Source organism: Ranitomeya variabilis, chromosome 8 (genome assembly GCF_051348905.1).
Source record: "Ranitomeya variabilis isolate aRanVar5 chromosome 8, aRanVar5.hap1, whole genome shotgun sequence".
NCBI lineage: Eukaryota > Metazoa > Chordata > Amphibia > Anura > Dendrobatidae > Ranitomeya > Ranitomeya variabilis.
In genome coordinates this window covers 56911659-56933310 of record NC_135239.1, presented here as the reverse complement: position 1 = coordinate 56933310, position 21652 = coordinate 56911659, and the positions used below count along the sequence as shown (strand labels likewise).

At 43.1% G+C, this 21652-nt stretch overlaps 1 protein-coding gene across 12 annotated transcripts in view; it reads right to left on the bottom strand.

Annotated features, from left to right (window-relative positions):
- Positions 1-2390: 2390 nt before the first annotated feature.
- The window catches only part of HFM1 (helicase for meiosis 1), a 229963-nt gene continuing 210701 nt past the window's right edge, over positions 2391-21652 (bottom strand). For 11 of the 12 annotated variants that reach the window (XM_077278676.1, XM_077278672.1, XM_077278677.1 and 8 more), the window contains 4 exons: positions 20703-20832; positions 7104-7203; positions 6893-7002; positions 2391-3978 (listed from right to left, as the gene is read on the bottom strand). In XM_077278676.1, the coding sequence (XP_077134791.1) occupies positions 3921-3978; positions 6893-7002; positions 7104-7203; positions 20703-20832 (398 nt within the window). In that variant the 3' untranslated portion in view covers positions 2391-3920. Of the gene's footprint in view, positions 3979-6892; positions 7003-7103; positions 7204-20702; positions 20833-21652 lie in introns of those variants that run through there. The other variant, XR_013218736.1, reaches the window with a different exon arrangement.

Here is a 21652-nt window from a genome sequence, read left to right as displayed (position 1 = left end):
TAAATATTTTGAGAGACATAACTCTGGCTTAATGGCATAAAAATTGCTAAATTTTCACCAAATTTGATATTTTTCACAAATAAACTGAAGCCATATTGTACAAATTTTACCACTATCGCGAAGTACAATATGTCTAGAAGAAACACTCAGCATCAGTGGGATCCATCTAAGTGTTCCAGAGTTATTACAGCAAAGTGACACTGGTCAGAACTGTGATATTTGGTGTCACGCTCACGCCCTGACTGGTGGGCGTGAGCTCAGGGGGTTTGTGGCCCCACTGTGCCACATACCAGACTACCCTGGAAGGGGCATGACTATGACAGCTGCCTGGGTTTTCGCTGGAGCCTCTGATGGTGACATCAGGCTTGTGCAGCAGGCAGCTGCCAGGTGCTACTCCAGGGTGGTGTCTGGCTGTGGCTGCTGATCCCACTTGGGAGACAGGAACACTAGGACAGGTGCGGGCGACTGGCAGATGAGCACTGCTGAAACTTGGACGAGTAGGCAAGCAGGCACGGCAGAGAACACAGGGCTGGCAGGCACGGCAGAGAACACAGGGTTGGCAGGCACGGCAGAGAACACAGGGCTGGCAGAGAACACAGGGCTGGTTGGTGTGGTGTATGAAGGAACAGGTAGGGACCTGTTCACCCAGGAGGTACAGGTACGGATATGAAGTAAGAAGGAACAGGTAGGGACCTGTTCACACTGGAGGTGCAGGTACAGATATGTAGTATGAAGGAACAGGTAGGGTCCTGTTCACACAGGAGATGCAGGTACGGAAACAAGTCAGAAGGAAAGGAGAATGAAGGAACAGGTTGGGACCTGTTCACACAGGAAGAGAACCGCAAGGCTGCGGATAGGAGTGGAAGAGCAGCAAGAGATAGCGCAGCATAACAAAAGCTAAGCAGAGCAGAACCGCAAGGAATACGGAGAGGAGCTGCAGCAAGAGATTTCTGCAGAAGCTAAGCAGAGCGGAGCCACAAGGAATGTGGAGAGGAGCTGCAGCAAGAGATTCCTGCAGCAGCAGGAGCAGAGCAGAGTAGAACAGAGCAGAACCGCAGGAGTGCGGGGAGAGGTAAAGCTTCAAGAGAGCGGAGCCCAGGCAAGGTCACAAGGGTTCAGAGCAGGCAGAGCCGCAAGAGTGCGGAGCATAAGCAGACTGAGAATACAAGGAAAGATACAGCAGGGAAAGAGATAGGACTAAGTTCAGACAAGGTAATGGAACAAGACAAGGAACAAGAACAAAGACACAGGGATCAGGATATTCTGCCTCCTGGAGGGCGGAAAACAAGATCAAGGCAAGAACACTGAGAAAAGCCTCTAGAGAGGGAGTAACACAGAGCAAGGCCTGGCAAACTCAGAAGCTAAACACAAACTGAGCTAACACATTGCACAAGCCCAGTCCACAGGGTGGAGCTGTCCTAAATACTGGAGGCCTCTTGGCAATTGGTCAGGAACAGATTAGGCAAATGCACCTGATTCCTATAAGAACCAGAGAGTTCAGGCGCCGCCCCCCTATGCACACAGCCAGGAAGCATGCAGAGAGCAGAGGAACAGAATATGGAGCTGGCAAAAAACATAAACCACATCATGACTTGGAGCAGTGGGTAAAATAGTGTGAAAGATGAGAGGCCATGCCGTGATGCCAGCAGAGTTGTTACATTTGGCTTGGTGAATTGCTGAAAAATATTACATGATATTCTTTCACACTGCACCAACCTGTTAACTAAATCCAGTGGTGGAATTTGTTAATGACTAAATTAATTCCTGCCACATTCATTACCTTCCTCATGGGTAGTTTCAAAAATGTATTCTGCACTAGACGCCTACATTAATAACGGAGTATTGCAGAACTAAAGCAGCCACAAATGTGTGACAATAACTAGTCTAATGTTTTATAACTACTCTGTAACTAGGTTCATATTCATAATCACCATGTAAATAGGTATGCAAAAACATAATCACTTCCAAAGATATTATGCTGAGCGTCAAATACATTATTATACACTGTTCTATAAAATGTCCTTTAATACCAAGAATCTAATGCTGGAATAAAGTGTCGTTGATTTGGGGTAAGAAACTCTCCGGCTGTTTATGATTATAAATGTTGCGTGATTAAATTGCACACTTAAAACTAACATTTGGAACATGTTGTTAACATTGAATACCGTTGTAGAAAATTATACCATAATTCAGAACACATTGCTCTTTTGTAGCAAGAGCTTAAATATCACCATTTACAATACTGTTCAGAGGTACTTTTCCATTATTCTGAAGAGATTTTTGTTCAAGTAAATTACACACTCAGATTTATTTATACCGTGTAAGTCTGAAGGCACAAGCTTGAGCCCACCCCAAACCAATCCTCATTTAATGTGAATTAGATGAATACATTAACACTTTAAAGTTACTTTATTGAGATTTTACATTGCTTACAGGCGGTCTGATGCCTCCATTTATTTAGAAACCGCTAAAAATCATAACAAAGTGGTTTCTATGCTAATGCTAGCAATAAAGGTGCAAAGCTTACAAACACTATTTAAATGAATATTGCTAATGCAGGAAAAAAACTGAACACCACATTTGAAAGCATATTTCTAAAAAAAGATGAAAATTGTATTTAATTGACTAATTTGCAAAAAAAAATGCAATTTAAGTACAACTATGCTTGAAAATGAGAGAGAAAATGCAGAAATGTGTCAGTACATTGCAGGTTTAAGCTGAAGTTCGGCCTTTGGCTATTGCTATATAATTGAGGGTCCTGGTGCTGTGGCAGTGATGAGGTGATAACTGACTTTTTAGGCCACGACCACAAGAATTGGACAAGCGCTATCCATCGTTCCGACGCATAGCACTTGTCCCCATGTAATTCTATGGTTCGGTGCATGAGTCTGAATTTTTCCCCGGACTTTGTTAGTTCAGGGAAAAAAAATTGCAGCATGAACGAGTTGCATCCGATTACCATTCAGGTCTATGGGTCCGTGGAGAAAAATCAGACCGTACTCAGATGGCATCTGAGTGTGGTCCGATTCTTACAGACAGATTTCATGGAGAAGATAGAGAATTGTTTTTCCATCATCCGAGAAGATCTGATCAGAGTGCGATTAACACAACTCAACAGATTTTCTCAGATGAGCGATAAACAGAAGCATGATGCTAGCCCTAGGATGCTCATCAATATCAGATCATTGCGCAGTGACTGTGAATGATACTGGAAGATGTCTCACAATTGCTTGTATGGGTGAGAGCTGCAGTGTCGAAAGTTAATCTGATATCAATTACCTTAAGGTCATTCATTTTTTCCTTTAAGCCACCCTTAAACATGTTTTTACAACCTGTTTGCAGCAATACATATTATGCACTACTGTTTCTTTCAGATACTTGGGCCTAAGGTACATGGCTTTATTACTGCCACCATGTTGGTTAGCACCACCACTATGACATAAGGCCGATGCCTATAATATCATATGAAGGCACATGGAGTTGTCTTTCTGTTGGATTCCAAATGAATCTGACAAAAAAAAATAATAATGTCGTGTTCCATCAAAAACTGTATTATAGAGCTATCCATGGCTGGTGAGCACAAGCTGTGCCATTTACATGTGGCTTAATGCATAATAACTGTTCTAACACATAATGCCTGTGTGAACTGTTTTTTATCTATCATGAATGCACTGTGTATCCCAAACATGGAACTTGGTAAGCCATAGACATAATGATGTCACTGTCAAACGCTAGCTATACTGTAGTTACCCACTAATAAACAAAGCTAATGAAAAACACAATAACTGATATATACTATATAGAGTTTTACAGTAAGATGAGTGCAATATACCTCTATGTCTATAACATCAACTATTAAACAATAACTGGTCCATTTTTTCATATCCTTGTTTAAATGATTGAAGATACAACATTGGAGATTAAAATATTCCATCAAATATTCCAATAAATGCTCGAGTTTCTTCATCTTGATCTTCACTAAAACAAAATTACAAGCAAAAAATGGTGAAAATAACTAACCATTTTAAGGAAAGAATGGGAAGCATAGAGGTGAGGGGCACTGACTAACTGCTGTCTGTATAGAGATCCATGTGTAATGGGTGTTGGGAGAAATAGCTTTTGGTGAAACAAAGCTGATGGCTACCCAAGTTTATGGCCATCTTTAGATCAGATTCACATGGCTACAACATCCGGACAACTTGCAATTAGAGATGGGTGAACCCGAACAGTAAGTATTCGGTATGGATGCCAAACTTTACTGTTCGGGTTCACCCATCTCTAATTGCAAGTACATGGACACCGAACATGGACTTCATCAGGAGTGTCGTGTTACTGTTCGGGTTTGGGTTCGGCTGCCCGAACACTGGGTGTTTGTTACGCTGTGATGTGCATGACAGCGCGACAAACACCGCTTCTGATCGGTGGTGAAATCATCCCTGCCGGTCAGAGAGCCGCTCCTCCCATGCTGTCAAAAGACAGCATGAACGCTCAGCTGTGATCAGCGGATGGGCCTACAGCTCCCATCATCCGACACCTGCAACCGTTAAAAACAGCGCAGGAGCGGCGGATGGGAGTATTCATCTAAATAATTTAAAAAAAGAACGGCATGGGTTCTCCTGTATTTTTGATAAGTAGCCAGGCAAAACTCACAGCTGGGGGCTGCAACCCTCAACTGTAAGCTTCAACAATGCTAGTTATCAAGAATAGAGGGGTCCCCACGCCATATTTCTTAATTATTTAAGTAAATTAAAAAAAAGTGTGGGTTCCCTCCCATTTTTTTCATGGTGCTAACAGGAATCTCACCGAGGTCACGGCAGTTCAGCCCAGCTGGGAACGCAGCCTCAGTGACCGAAGGTAACCTCAATGACGTCACCACCGGTCACTGAGTCTGCACTCGCAGCAGCTCATTCACCACTGGTTCTCAGCCTGGATAGTCGTATCTTGGCACCGTCCAGGTTGAAAACTATTTTTCCCCCAGACATGGATGGGTGAGGGATATTGTTGTTTTTTATTTTTGGTTTATTACAGGAGAGGACTTTGGTGGAATAGGTGTTAGGCGAGTATAACAGTGTTTGTTATTTTTAAATAAAAAAAGTAAAAGTATATTTTGTTTTATTTCTAATAAAAAACTTTATTCTGGCTGTGTCTTTATTTACCATATAACTATAGGATTAGAAATGGAGGTGTCTTATGGACGCCTCTCCATTACTAAGCCGTTGTCTTGATGTCACCTGACAATACTGAGCTGACAGCTGAGGGTTGCAGCCCCCAGCTGTTAGTTTTGCCTGGCTGGTTATCAAAAATACAGGGGAACCCACACTGTTTTTTTTTTTTAATTATTTATTTACAGCCCAGGAGCCAGCTAATGAATACACCCATCAGCCGCTCCTGCTCTCGCTGTTATTAGGGCAGCAGGTGTCAGATGATGGATGCTGTAGTCCCATCCGCTGACACCAGTGACCGGAGGTAAACTGTATACCTCCGATTACAGCTGAGCGCTCAGTCATTTGACAGCAAGGGAACCGCGGCTCTCTAACCCGTGGGGATGATTTCACCTCCTATCAGAAGCGGTGTTTGCTGTGCTGTCATGCACATGACAGCGTGACAAACAGTGGATGTTTGGGCCCCGGTTCGGGTACAGTTCTGGTACCCGAATCCAAACATTTTGTAACTGTTCGGCCGGATCTGAACATCCAGGTGTCCACCCATCTCTTCTTGCAATTTTACTAATCAGATTAACATAAAATCCTATGGTGATTTAAGTTTGGATTAGTAGATCTGCAGGGATTTGTGTTACTGAATTATGGACTGATATTTCTAGGTACACATGGTCATCTGAACATAGCCTGAACTACACTGGGTGATATTTCTCACAGCTGCACCTCAGAAAATACAATATGATGTCTTAGGTGAATTATTTACTGCTGATATTCAGCACACCTTATTAATAATAAAATGTTTGACAGGTGAAATGAATAACAAGCTGACCTTTATCTATTGCCAAAAAAACCCTTACTATGGACCATGGAGCAAAAAAAAAAAGAGGTCAGAATAATCACATTTCTATTATATCATATACACAGGCAGCGATAGGCCAAAATGCACTACTGGAAGAAGTCAGGCTGGTGAGGGGCAGCAAAATACTCTTGTCACTAGGAAACATTAGGTCCTGGCATTCATGTGCATTTTACTTGAACAAGTACCAATGGCCTTAACATTGTGTCCTGTCACACTGAAAAAAAACATTTTTATGAAAAGTTGACTTCCAAATCTTAAGGAGACCCTGATGGTAGCGTTGTATTCCCTGATCATCTTCTCCAGCGCTGTATCACTCATATTGTTGAGCTGAAGCTATCCCTGCTGGATGACTGACAGTTCTGCTTATATTGTGCAAAGGGAGATACAGCAGCTGTCAATCAGCAGTGGGCGGGTGAGGGAAGACCAGTTTCCCTCTGAAGAATATGATGCTGACATCTTGGTGCCAGTTACTACAGGACACCTGGCTCAGTGTCAATATGAATTTTGGCAGCACTAAAAGGACTCATGCAATATTAGGCAGATAAGTGACAGATCTAGCTGACACATCATGTAAAGGATCATATGACCTGAATCATCAGATCAGGCTATCTTTCATTGCTCTGCGAGACCGTTCTAATACCATTGTAACATTTCAGCCACAAACTGTTGTCAGTATAGGCACTCCTCATATGGAGATAGATGCAATGTACAGTGATTCCCTGTTAACCTTGAAGAGTAGAACTACTTTACTTTTCGTGCAGTTTGTGTTTTTGCTTTTAAACTAAACAAAAACAACAGGCAAAATCAATTGTGTACAATTTATGCATTTTAGGAGTGATATTTGAACATAAGACATAATGCTCAATGCTTTTACCTTTCATGACTGGCGCTAACAAAAAAGTCGTGGTAACCTTTAGAAGGAAGGGGAGCGTTCAAAGTAGTCATCTTAGATCTTCCTGAGTATTGTCCTTCATTTGTATCTACCTAGATGATAAAATTGTGGATATTAAAATAATATGACACTAAGGCTAAAGCATCATAACTGGTGTAAAGAAAAGAAAGAAAGAAAGAAAATATTCACTTACTATTTTACGTGCTTTGGATCCATATTTTTCTGTTTCAGAATCCAAGCAATGTACTTCTTTCTGAATCTCTTTATTCGGGTCAGTCTTGATATTGGAATATCTACAGGAAGACATCTTGATCGTAAATATTACTGAATTGTAACATAATACTGCCTACAGTAGAGAAGAGAAGCCGCTGCTCTGTCGACGTAACGTTAGCGGAAGCCGCAGAATCTCCAGCAGGAGCAGTCTATGATTGGCGGCGGGCTGAACAGGCATGTAGTTAGCAACTACCTGCCTGTTCGTTCTTATGCCCATAGTAAAAAATTATATTAGTCCCAGATAGCTTCTTTAAATATGTAAATTTATCACCCACCGCAATATTATGTGTCGTAACCTACAATGAAAGTATATGTGCCATTCTCATTGCATGGTTCCAGCAGAGAAAAACACATAGGTAAAAGTCTATAGATGGAAGGAGATACATCTCCGGGCATATCACTACATTTTTAGCTTTTGCTTGTCCGCTCACCTTCATTCCTAAATATAGTACTGATATAGTATGAAACACTTTTGTTGTATATGGAAAAACATTCATTAATTATAAATTCTGGCTTTCTGCTATTTTTGCATCCATGACTGACTTTCTGATGTATAGTAATAAAAAAAAATGTAGGAGTGTTTTGGATTGTGTGATCCCATGTCTCCGTGCTATGTTCACACTTTAGCAGTATGCAATATATTTTAGCAAATGTGCAGAACAAGTGTGCATGAAGGCAGGTGTATAACAGCATGATTTAATTTGCGAGCTTGTGAATGAGTACCTACATTTTTTTTTTTATAATTTGATTATAATCCTTGTCCTGCTGATCTGTACAACACTACTTTAGGCCGGTTTCACACGTCAGTGGCTCCGGTACGTGAGGTGACAGTTTCCTCACGTACCGGAGACACTGACACACATAGACCCATAAAAATCAATGCATCTGTTCAGATGTCATTGATTTTTTGTGGACCGTGTCTCCGTGTGCCAAACACGGAGACATGTCAGACACATAGATCTTTATTTTAAACACTGTTATTCATATTTTCTCTGCAGCAAACGCTGCTGCAGGGAACATATGAATCGCAGCTTCAGCACGATGCAGGGTACCACACGCGTGGGTACCACACGCTCCGTGTGGTACCCACTCGCCATACGGGCGGCACACGTGTGCCGCACGTATGGCCTACATGAGTTCCCAGGCACACAGACACGGATAACTCCGGTACCGATTTATTCCGGTACCGGAATTATCTGGACGTGTGGGACAGCCCTTACAGCCATCACTGTGAGTACTCTAATGTGCTGATGCCTGCTTGAATTAACCTTGTAATGACTATACTTCCTTGGAAAGGCCACGGGAAAATGTTGTTTTTTGTGTTGCCTTATTTCAGGTATATTTTTTATCTTCAACATCGATAAATATACAGTCCATTAAAGATCGAGCCGGGACTAGTCCAAAACTGTCCTGACCGTCTTTTCCATGCACTGCTAGTGGTCTTCCATAGTGAGAGACCAGTCAATCACCTGCAGTAGAACTGGGAGGAAGCTCACCTGGTGGCGGCGCTGGGCTAATCTCGTCTCCAGCTGTGGTCACTGGCCGGATCTGTAGAATATATTTTTTCTGAAATGCTGGACCATTTCAGAGAAAACCATACTTGGCTGCAATCGGGCAACCAAACTGACTCATGATGTCCACAGTTTGAGCAGCAATGATCAGATGACAGGTGCCCGTTATTATTTTTTTGTGTATTTTTTTTTTACTTTGTTTACACTTCTGCAACTGACATATTTTACTCTATTGATCTCTGCAATTGTGACCATACCAAATATGTGTAGCGTCTTATATTTTACTATTTTGCACAGTTCAAGCACTTTTTGTATTAAAAAAAAGTTTATTTTAATATTTTTATGATAAGTTTTGTTTTACGTTTTTATTAGTTCCACTTAGAAACTTGAAGTTTTAGATTGTATAAACATTTATATCGCTTGTCAGTAGGCATGTTCCAATGATAGGCCTTGGAAATTTATTAAGCTTTGGATTGTCATGATAAGGCATGGTAATAGGTAGGATAACTTTAGGACCAATAAAGATAGGCAACCTGTCCTCTGTCAAATCATATACAGTCATAGCCAAAAGTGTTGGTGCCTTTAAATTGTTCTAGAAAATTAAGTATTCCAGAAAATTATTGCAACTACACGAGTTTTGTTACACATGTTTATTTTCTTTGTGTGTTTTGGAACAGTACAAAAAAAACATAAGAAAAAAAGACAAATTGGATACAATTTCACAAAATTGTTGGCACCTTTCCAAAATTGAGGGTAAACAATTTTGTTTCAAGCATGTGATGCTCATTCAAACACACCCGTGGCAAGTAACAGGTGTGGGCAATATGAAAATCACACCTGAAACCAGATAAAAAGGGGAGTAACACATGTAATTTATTGGGGGAGATTCACTGCATGTTTGTTACATATTTGTGAGCAAATTTGCAGGGAAAACTTTCCATAACTAGAACATGGCCTGAAAGGGGTTGTCCACTGTTAAATAACCCTTACTTAATCAGTTCAGGACCCCAATTAAAATAAAAACAACATGAACTTCCCTCTGGCAGCAGCAGCATTGTTCTAGTTGCCGAGGCTGTTCCTGGTGGGTGACATGACATTTAATTTTGTGAGGGGATGTCCAGCCTCATGGACTATTAATGAGTAGCAGCCACAGGTTGCTCATTGGCTGCAGCAGGCACTTGACACAACAAGCCATGTCACCCACCGGGAACAGCAACATGAAATGCAACGGCCCCACTGTGGGAGGGAAGTATAGACTGTTATTATTTTAATTAGGGTCCTGAACTGATTAACCTGGGGTTGTCCAATAGTATCCATCCGATACAGTTCAAACGGAATCAGCGTAGGGTTTGGTGCAATAATTAACAAATTGCCGAATGGCAAATAGACCCTAAGTAAAGATTGTGAGATTAATAAAATATAACTTTTAATGATTAGATTATAATGCTAATAATAAGAAAAATGTCCTCATTAAAATTACAAAGTCCACAATAGTTATTGGTGTCCTAGCTTAATATGTTGATCATACAGTCGAGACGTACTACCTCCTTATGCAGTGTGACTGTTGACTGCTGGGGGCTATTAATGAAAGTATCAATGTTGGAAAATTCACTAATAATGTATGAATATAATATTCACAGGCTGACTCACGTGGGTCCAGATATTATTCAGTTCCTTCTTTTGTGCAAATTTTAGTGATTCATTTTGCTGGCTGGTTAGCCTTTATTGGGTAAATATCTCTCAGTACTTCACCATGTGAAGCCTAGCTACAGCTTTTAGGACATCAATTATTATAAGATTTTAGCCTTAGTGGCCGCGGACGACTCATGGTGTTTTGCAACAGTGTGGACTATCTGATCTAAAACCAAACAGCTGCCCCCTCCAACATGTTTCACCATAACTGGCTTCTCCAGGTAAATGAGGCTGATCAGCGCTCGGCGCGAGCAGAGGAGAATGATGAGAGTTAAGGTACCTTCACACTCAGCAACTTTGCAACGAGAACGACAATGATCCGTGACGTTGCAGCGTCCTGGATAGCGATCTCGTTGTGTTTGACACGCAGCAGCGATCTGGATCCCACTGTGCCATCGCTGGTCGGAGCTAGAAGTCCAGAACTTTATTTCGTCGTCAGGTCGGCGTGTATCGTCATGTTTGACATCAAAAGCAACGATGTCAGCAATGTTTTACATGGAACTAACAACCAGCGAGAACTATAAGTGAGTCGCCGTTACGTCACTGGATCGCTCCTGCATCGTTCTGGAGTTGCTGTGTTTGACGTCTCTACAGCGACCTAAACAGCGACGCTCCAGCGATGGGCTCGTTGTCTATATCGCTGCAGCGTCGCTGAGTGTGACGGTACCTTTATATTAAAGTCAGAACAATGACAGCAGGTGGGGGCTTTTTGGACTATTACTCCCATCAACCTACACCTGCTGCCACTAATAACAGTGACAGCAGGAGCAGATGATGGGGGTATTCCTCATATTCCGCCTGCGATATAACTAAATGAATGAAAAACCCGGCATGGGTTCCCCCGTATTTTCTATAACCAGCCAGGCAAAACTTACAGCTGGGGGCTGCAACCCTCAGCTGTCAGCTTCAGCAAGGTTGGTTATCAAGAATAGAGAGGTCCCCATGCCTTATTTTTAATTATTTAAATAAATAATTTAAAAAACATTGTGGGGTCCCCCCATTTTTGACAACCAGCTTTGCTAAAGCTCACAGCTGGGGGATGGTATTCTCGGGCTGGTAAGGGGCCATGAATATTGGCCCATCTTTCCTCAGTTGCCCAGTAGCGTGGCAAATGGGGTTCATGTTTGAGGGGTTGATGTTACCTTTGTATTGTCAGGTGACATCAAGCCCATGGCTTAGTAATGGAGAGGCGTCTATGTGCACTTTTTCTCCCCATGTACCCGCTCTTTAATGTGATATTTAAATAAAGTTTATTCTACTTTATATTATATTGGATCTGCTTGGTCACTTTTTCCTTTGTTCCTTATCTAATCCTATAGTTGTATCGTAAATGAAGACAGCCAGAATAAAGTCCTTTAACCCCTTTCTGACATTAGATGTACTATCCCGTCGAGGTGGGGTGGGCCCATATGACCACCAACGGGATAGTACGTCATATGCGATCGGCCGCGCTCACGGGGGGAGCGCGGCCGATCGCGGCCGGGTGTCAGCTGACTATCGCAGCTGACATCCGGCACTACGTGCCAGGAGCAGTAACGGACCGCCCCCGGCACATTAGCCCCCAGCACACTGCGATCAAACATGATCGCAATGTTCCGGCGGTATAGGGAAGCATCACGCAGGGAGGGGGCTCCCTGCATGCTTCCCTGAGAACCCCGGAGCAACGCGATGTGATCGCGTTGCTACGAGTGTCTCTTACCTCCTCCTCCCTGCTGCAGGCCCAGATCCAAGATGGCCACGGCATCCGGGTCCTGCAGGGAGGTGGCTTCACTGCGCCTGCTCAGAGCAGGCGCCGGGAAGCCTGGATCTATGCACAGCTTCCCGGCTGCACAGTGCACAGCAAAGTGTCAGATTGGCGATCTTACACTATAACATGATGCCCCCCCTGGGGCAGTGTTATAGTGTAAAAAAAAAAATATTCACATGTGTAAAAAAAATTAAAAAAAATTCCCCCCCAAAAAAAATATTGTTCCTATAAATAAATTTCTTTATCTAAATAAAAAAAACAATAAAAGTACACATACTTAGTATCGCTGCGTACGTAACGACCCGACCTATAAAACTGTCCCACTAGTTAACCCCTTCAGTGAACACCGCAAAAAAAAAAAAAAAAGAGGCAAAAAACAACGCTTTATTATCATACCGCCAAACAAAAAGTGGAATAACACGCGATCAAAAAGACGGATATAAATAACCGCTGAAAATGTCATCTTGTCCCACAAAAATCGAGCCGCCATACAGCATCATCAAAGAAAAAATAAAAAAGTGATAGTCCTCAGAATAAAGCGATGCAAAAATAATTATTTTTTCTTTAACAGTTTTTATCGTATAAAAGCGCCAAAACATAAAAAAATATAAATGAGGTATCGCTGTAATCGTACTGACCCGAAGAATAAAACTGCTTCATCCATTTTACCAAACGCAGAACGGTATAAACGCCTCCCCCAAAAGAAATTCATGAATAGCTGGTTTTTGGTCATTCTGGGTTAGGGCTAGGGTTAGGGCTAGGGTTAGGGTTGGGGCTAAGGTTAAGGCTACAGTTAGGGTTGGGGCTAAAGTTAGGGTTAGGGTTTGGATTACATTTACGGTTGGGAATAGGGTTGGGATTAGGGTTAGGGGTGTGTCAGGGTTAGGGGTGTGGTTAGGGTTACCGTTGGGATTAGGGGTAGGGATGTGTTTGGATTAGGGTTTCAGTTATAATTGGGGGGTTTCCACTGTTTAGGCACATCAGGGGCTCTCCAAACACGACATGGCGTCCGATCTCAATTCCAGCCAATTCTGCGTTGAAAAGGTAAAACAGTGTTCCTTCCATTCCGAGCTATCCCGTGCGCCCAAACAGGGGGTTTACCCCAACATATGGGGTATCAACGTACTCAGGACACATTGGACAACAACTTTTGTGGTCCAATTTCTCCTGTTACCCTTGGGAAAATACAAAACTGGGGGTTAAAAATCATTTTTGTGGAAAAAAAAGGATTTTTTATTTTCACGGCTCTGCGTTATAAACTGTAGTGAAACACTTGGGGGTTCAAAGTTCTCACAACACATCTAGATAAGTTCTTTGGGAGGTCTAGTTTCCAATATGGGGTCACTTGTGGGGGGTTTCTACTGTTTAGGTACAATAGGGGCTCTGCAAATGCAATGTGACGCCTGCAGACCAATCTATCTAAGTCTGCATTCCAAATGACGCTCCTTCCCTTCCGAGCTCTGCTGTTATGACCTGGTGATTAAGGAGCAGCACTGAGATGACCTGGTGGGTAAAACAAAACATGAACAAGCTCCTGAGGAGGTGGCAGCTCCACCGACCGCAATCACTGTTGTGACCTGATGATAACGGAGCAGCACTGAAATGACCTGGTGGGTAAAACAAATAAGGACAAGCTCTGAGGAGGTGGTAGCTTTACTGACCGCAATCCCTACTCCTAGCACCAACACTAAAAATAGCCGTGGAGCGTTCCTGACTCTCCCTAGACGCCTCGTTACAGCCTAAGAACTAACTACCCCTGAAGATGGAAACGGAAAACTATCTCACCTCAGAGAAATCCCCAAAAGGAAAGATAGCCCCCCACAAATATTGACGGTGAGTGGAGAGGGAAATGACAAACTCAGAAATGAAAATAGATTTCAGCAAAGGAGGCCAATACTATCTAAATAGACAGAGATAGAAAAGGATACTGTGCGGTCAGTATAAAAACTAAAATATCCACGCAGAGTTTACAAAAATAACCTCCACACCGACTCACGGTGTGGGGGAGCAAATCTGCACCCCAGAGCTTCCAACTAGCCTGAATATCTCACAAGGACAAGCTGGACAAAAGAGACATAACTTAAACCTGAACCGAAGGTCAAAAGCAGGAAACAATCCAAGAACTTAGCAGAACTTATCTTTAGCTGAAATGGACTGGCCAACAGAGAACTTCCAGGAGAGGACAGAATCCAACAGGAAAACATTGACAGCTGGCATCGACTACAGACTAAAGCCCAGTTAAATAACAAGGCCAGGGAACTGATTAGTGAAAGCAGCTGCTAAGTTCCACTCGAGGCCACCAGAGGGAGCCCAAGAGCAGAACTCCCAAAAATACCATTCATAACCACAGGATGGAGCCCAAGAACGGAATTCACAACAGTACCCCCCCTTGAGGAGGGGTCACCGAACCCTCACCAGAGCCCCCAGGCCGATCGGGACGAGCTAAATGAAAAGCACGTACCAAATCGGCAGCATGGACATCGGAGGCAAAAACCCAAGAATTATCCTCCTGGCCATAACCCTTCCACTTGACCAGATACTGAAGTTTCCGCCTCGAAAGACGAGAATCCAAAATCTTCTCCACCACATATTCCAACTCCCCCTCAACCAACACCGGAGCAGGAGGGTCAACGGAAGGAACCATGGGCACCACATATCTCCGCAACAAAGATCTATGGAACACATTATGAATGGAAAAAGAAGCTGGAAGGGCCAAACGAAAAGACACCGGATTGATAATTTCAGAAATCCTATAAGGACCAATAAAACGAGGCTTGAACTTAGGGGAAGAGACCTTCATAGGAACATGACGAGAAGACAACCAGACCAAATCCCCAACACGAAGCCGGGGACCAACGCACCGACAACGTTGAGCCTTTTCCTGAGACAATGTTAAATTGTCCACCACATGAGTCCAAATCCGCTGCAACCTGTCCACCACAGAATCTACCCCAGGACAGTCCGAAGGCTCAACCTGCCCTGAAGAAAAACGAGGATGAAAACCGAAGTTACAAAAAAAAGGCGAAACCAAAGTAGCCGAACTAGCCCGATTATTAAGGGCAAACTCGGCCAACGGCAAGAAGGTAACCCAATCATCCTGATCAGCAGACACAAAGCACCTCAAATAGGTTTCCAAGCTCTGATTAGTTCGCTCCGTCTGTCCATTTGTCTGGGGGTGAAATGTCGAAGAAAAAGACAAATTAATGCCCATTCTAACACAAAAGGACCGCCAAAACCTAGAAACAAACTGGGTACCTCTGTCAGACACAATATTCTCCGGAATGCCATGCAAACGAACCACATGCTGAAAAAATAAAGGAACCAAATCAGAGGAGGAAGGCAACTTAGGCAAAGGTACCAAGTGGACCATCTTAGAAAACCGGTCACAAACCACCCAGATGACAGACATCTTCTGAGAAACAGGAAGATCAGATATAAAATCCATGGAAATATGCGTCCAGGGCCTCTCAGGGATAGGCAAAGGCAAAAGCAACCCACTAGCACGAGAACAGCAGGGCTTAGCCCGGGCACAAGTCCCACAGGACTGCACGAAGGAACGCACATCCCGTGACAAAGAAGGCCACCAAAAGGACCTGGCAACCAAATCTCTGGTACCAAAGATCCCAGGATGACCAGCCAATACAGAACAATGAATCTCAGAAATCACCTTACTAGTCCATCTATCAGGAACAAACAATTTCCCCACAGGACAGCGGTCGGGTCTATCAGCCTGAAACTCCTGAAGCACCCGCCGCAAATCAGGGGAGATAGCAGAAAGAATCACCCCCTCCTTGAGAATACCAGCCGGCTCAAGGACTCCCGGAGAATCAGGCAAAAAACTCCTAGACAGGGCATCAGACTTCACATTCTTAGATCCCGGAAGATACGAGACCACAAAATCAAAACGGGAGAAAAACAAAGACCACCGAGCCTGTCTAGGATTCAACCGCTTAGCAGACTCAAGGTAAATCAGATTCTTATGATCGGTTAAGACCACAACACGATGCTTAGCTCCCTCAAGCCAATGTCGCCACTCCTCAAATGCCCACTTCATAGCCAACAACTCCCGATTGCCGACATCATAATTACGCTCAGAAGGCGAAAACTTTCTGGAGAAGAAAGCACACGGTTTCAACACAGAGCCATCAGAACTTCTCTGAGACAGAACAGCTCCTGCCCCAATCTCAGAAGCGTCAACCTCAACCTAAAAAGGGAGAGTAACATCTGGCTGACGCAACACAGGGGCAGAAGTAAAACGACGCTTAAGCTCCTGAAAGGCCTCCACAGCCGCAGAGGACCAATTCACCACATCAGCACCTTTCTTGGTCAAATCTGTCAGAGGTTTAACCACAGTAGAAAAATTAGCAATGAAGCGGCGATAAAAATTAGCAAAGCCCAAAAATTTCTGAAGGCTCTTCACAGATGTGGGTTGAGTCCAATCGTAAATAGCCTGGACCTTAACAGGGTCCATTTCAATAGCCGAGGGAGAAAAAATGAAACCCAGAAAAGAAACCTTCTGAACTCCAAAAAGGCACTTAGACCCCTTCACAAACAGTGCATTAGCACGAAGAATCTGAAATACCATCCTGACCTGCTTCACATGAGACTCCCAATCATCGGAAAAAAACAAAATATCATCCAAATATACAATCATGAATTTATCCAAATACTCCCAGAAAATATCACGCATAAAGGACTGAAACACAGATGGAGCATTAGAGAGCCCGAAAGGCATCACAAGATATTCAAAATGGCCTTTGGGCATATTAAATGCTGTTTTCCATTCATTACCCTGTTTAATGCGGACAAGATTATACGCCCCTCGAAAGTCAATCTTGGTAAACCAGCTAGCCCCTTCAATCCGAGCAAACAAATCAGAGAGCAAAGGCAAAGGGTACTGGAATTTGACCGTGATCTTATTGAGAAGGCGATAATCTATACAGGGCCTCAAGGAGCCATCCTTCTTGGCAACAAAAAAGAACCCCGCTCCCAACGGTGACGAAGACGGGCGAATATGCCCCTTCTCCAAGGACTCCTTTACATAACTCCGCATAGCGGCATGCTCTGGCACAGACAGATTAAAAAGTCGGCCCTTAGGGAACTTACAGCCAGGAATCAAATTAATAGCGCAATCACAGTCCCTATGAGGAGGCAGGGAACTGGACTTGGGCTCCTCAAATATATCCTGGAAATCTGACAAAAACCCAGGAACTTCAGAAGAAGGGGACGAGGAAATTGACATCAGAGGAATGTCACTATGTATCCCCTGACAACCCCAACTAGTCACAGACATAGATTTCCAATCCAGCACTGGATTATGTACCTGTAACCATGGATACCCCAGCACAACAACATCATGCAAATTATGCAACACCAAAAAGCGAATATTTTCCTGATGTGCTGGAGCCATGTTCATGGTTAACTGTGTCCAGTACTGAGGTTTATTCTTGGCCATTGGCGTAGCATCAATCCCCCTCAAGGGAATAGGGCTCTGCAAAGGCTCCAAGGAAAAACCACAGCGCTTGGCAAATTCTAGGTCCATTAAGTTCAGGGCAGTGCCAGAATCCACAAATGCCATTACAGAAAAGGACGACAATCAGCAAATCAGGGTAATAGACAAGAGAAATTTAGGCTGTACAGTACTGATGGTAACCGACCTAGCAACCCTCTTAGTACACTTCGGGCAGTCAGAGACAGCATGAGTTGCGTCACCACAGTAAAAACACAGCCCATTCTGACGTCTGAACTCCTGCCGTTCTGCTCTCGTCAAAATCCTATCACATTGCATAGGCTCAGGACTCAGCCCAGAGGACACCGCCATATGGTGCACCACCTTACGTTCACGCAGGCGCCGATCAATCTGAATGGCCAGAGACTTTGATTTGTTCAAACCAGCAGGCGTGGGGAACCCCACCATAACATCTTTAAGGGCTTCAGAAAGACCCTTTCTGAAAATAGCTGCCAGGGCATCCTCATTCCATTTTGTAAGCACAGACCACTTTCTAAATTTCTGACAATATATTTCTGCTGCTTCCTGACCCTGACACAGAGCCAGCAAGATTTTTTCTGCCTGATCCACAGAATTAGGTTCGTCATAAAGCAGTCCAAGTGCTTAAAAAAATGAATCTACATTGAGCAATGCAGGATTCCCTGGCTCAAGAGAGAATGCCCAGTCCTGCGGGTCGCCACGCAGCAGAGAAATAACAATCTTCACCTGCTGAATGGGGTCACCAGAGGAACAGGGTCTCAGAGCAAAAACAATCTGCAATTATTTTTAAAGTTCGAAAACTTAGATCTATCCCCAGAAAACAAATCAGGGATAGGAATTCTAGGCTCAGAAACAGGAGTTTGAATAACATAATCTTGGATACTCTGTACCCTTGCAGCGAGATGATCAACACGCGCAGACAGACCCTAAACCTCCATATCAGCACCAAGCTCCTGAACCATCCAAAGATCAAGGGGAAAAAAAAAGGACAAAACAAGCAACAAGAAAAAAAAAACAATGACTCAGAACTTTCTTTTCCCTCTTTTGAGATGCATTTAACACATTGTGGTCCAGCTGTAGTGTTATGACCTGGTGATTAAGGAGCAGCACTGAGATGACCTGGTGGGTAAAACAAAACATGAACAAGCTCCTGAGGAGGTGGCAGCTCCACCGACCGCAATCACTGTTGTGACCTGATGATTACGGAGCAGCACTGAAATGACCTGGTGGGTAAAACAAATAAGGACAAGCTCTGAGGAGGTGGTAGCTTTACTGACCGCAATCCCTACTCCTAGCACCAACACTAAAAATAGCTGTGGAGCGTTACTGACTCTCCCTAGACGCCTCGTTACAGCCTAAGAACTAACTACCCCTGAAGATGGAAACGGAAAACTATCTCACCTCAGAGAAATCTCCAAAAGGAAAGATAGCCCCCCACAAATATTGACGGTGAGTGGAGAGGGAAATGACAAACTCAGAAATGAAAATAGATTTCAGCAAAGGAGGCCAATACTATCTAAATAGACAGAGATAGAAAAGGATACTGTGCGGTCAGTATAAAAACTAAAATATTCACGCAGAGTTTACAAAAATAGCCTCCACACCGACTCACGGTGTGGGGGAGCAAATCTGCACCCCAGAGCTTCCAACTAGCCTGAATATCTCACAAGGACAAGCTGGACAAAAGAGACATAACTTAAACCTGAACCGAAGGTCAAAAGCAGGAAACAATCCAAGAACTTAGCAGAACTTATCTTTAGCTGAAATGGACTGGCCAACAGAGAACTTCCAGGAGAGGACAGAATCCAACAGGAAAACATTGACAGCTGGCATCGACTACAGACTAAAGCCCAGTTAAATAACAAGGCCAGGGAACCGATTAGTGAAAGCAGCTGCTAAGTTCCACTCGAGGCCACCAGAGGGAGCCCAAGAGCAGAACTCCCAAAAATACCATTCATAACCACAGGATGGAGCCCAAGAACGGAATTCACAACACTCTGCTATGCACTCAAACGGTGGTTCCCCCCCACATATGGGGTATCAGCGTATTCAGGACAAATTGGACAACAACTTTTGGGGTCTAATTTCAACTGTTACCCTTGGAGAAATTCAAAACTAGGGGCTAAAAAATAATGTTTGTGGAAAAAAAAAGAATTTTTATTTTCACGGCTCTGCGTTATAAACTGTAGTGAAACACTTGGGGGTTCAAAGCTCTCACAACACATCTAGATGAGTTCCTTAGGGGGTCTACTTTCCAAAATGGTGTCACTTGTGGGGGGTTTCAATGTTTAGGCAAACGCAACATTGCGTCCCATCTCAATTCCTGTCAATTTTGCATTGAAAAGTCAAACGGCGCTCCTTCCCTTCCAAGCTCTCCCATGCGCCCAAACAGTGGTTTACCCCCACATATGGGGAATCAGCGAACACAGGACAAATTGGACAACAACTTTTGTGGTCCAATTTCTTCTCTTACCCTTGGGAAAATAAAAAATTGGGGGCGAAAAGATCATTTTTGTGAAAAAATATGATTTTTTATTTTTACGGCTCTGCATTATAAACTTCTGTGAATCACTTAATGGGTGAAAGTGCTCACCACTCATCTAGATAAGTTCCTTAGGGGGTCTACTTTCCAAAATAGTGTCACTTGTGGGGGGTTTCAATGTTTAGGCACATCAGGGGCTCTCCAAACGCAACATGGTGTCCCATCTCAATTCCAGTCAATTTTGCATTGAAAAGTCAAATGGCGCTCCTTCGCTTCCGAGCTCTGCCATGCGCCCAAACAGTGGTTTACCCCCACATATGGGGTATCGTCGTACTCAGAACAAATTGTACAACAAGTTTTGGGGTCCATTTTCTCCTGTTACCCTTGATAAAATAAAACAAATTGGAGCTGAACTAAATTTTTTGTGAAAAAATATACGTATACGTACTCCATCGGGGACTAACAAAGGCAAAAAAAAAAGAAGTGACTTAAAAAAAACAGCAAATGACCCATTGAGCCCCTTGTTTATATTTTAAATGTGTGGTTTTTTTAAACCGTAGTTCTGCAAAAGTGATGCAAAAATATTACCAAATACTCACTTGAGTTGATTCATAGAATTCAGAGCCGACTTTGGCGCTTCTCTAAAAGATATCATTTTGGATTGGTTCTTGCTATGTGCAGTAGTTTTGGGAACTTTGGAAACATTTAAAATATCCAGTTTTAAGCATTCTGATAAAATAAAAAGTAGTGCAAGGTTAATTAATCTCATACGGTTCTCTATGAATCCATAACTTGCACAAATTACAGTAGTGATCATAATAAAATTGAGTCAATCATCCTCCACCTTGTTTCCATTAAAGGCAATCTGGTCAGCTGATTCCTGCCACCTGAACCACAGATAGCATGAATCAGAGACTGGCTCCTGTACTACAACATATGGTCTTCTCTGGAATTATGTGGTGATTTAGAGAAAAACAGTTGAAGGAACATCCAAGGATAAGATGGGGCTAGTCCAAGAGGAGGCTCCACATCAGCTTTTCCTACATGCTTAAAGGGGGATAATTACATAATGCCAGCATAATTAGGGCAGCATAATTGAGGACTAGAAAAGAAAGTAATCTCACAGCAAAGTGGAACAAAACAGATCCTTAGATAAGGACATATCCTACCTTACAAGTGTACCATTGGATACCATTCATACCAGTCATATAATGGTTTTTCTTGTTCGTATTTGAATGTGCACTATGTAGATTCAGACTGAAGGTAGCAAAACCATGAACGGACAAGTATGGAAACAATGGGGGTAAAGAAACACGTGTGAAACAAACCAAACTACATGTTCATCAAAGTACCTCCCTTTTACTCCGATGACAAATTTACACCCCATTGCCATTCTCTCAAGCAATTTCAATAGATCATCACCTGAAATGGCTTCCAATTGGCAGGTACGCCTCATCAAGAATTCATTTATAGGATCATCTGCCTTCAGAAAGTGTTTGTGACCATTACATGTGTTTGCAGATTTAGTGTTGGTACACAGTTCTATTCA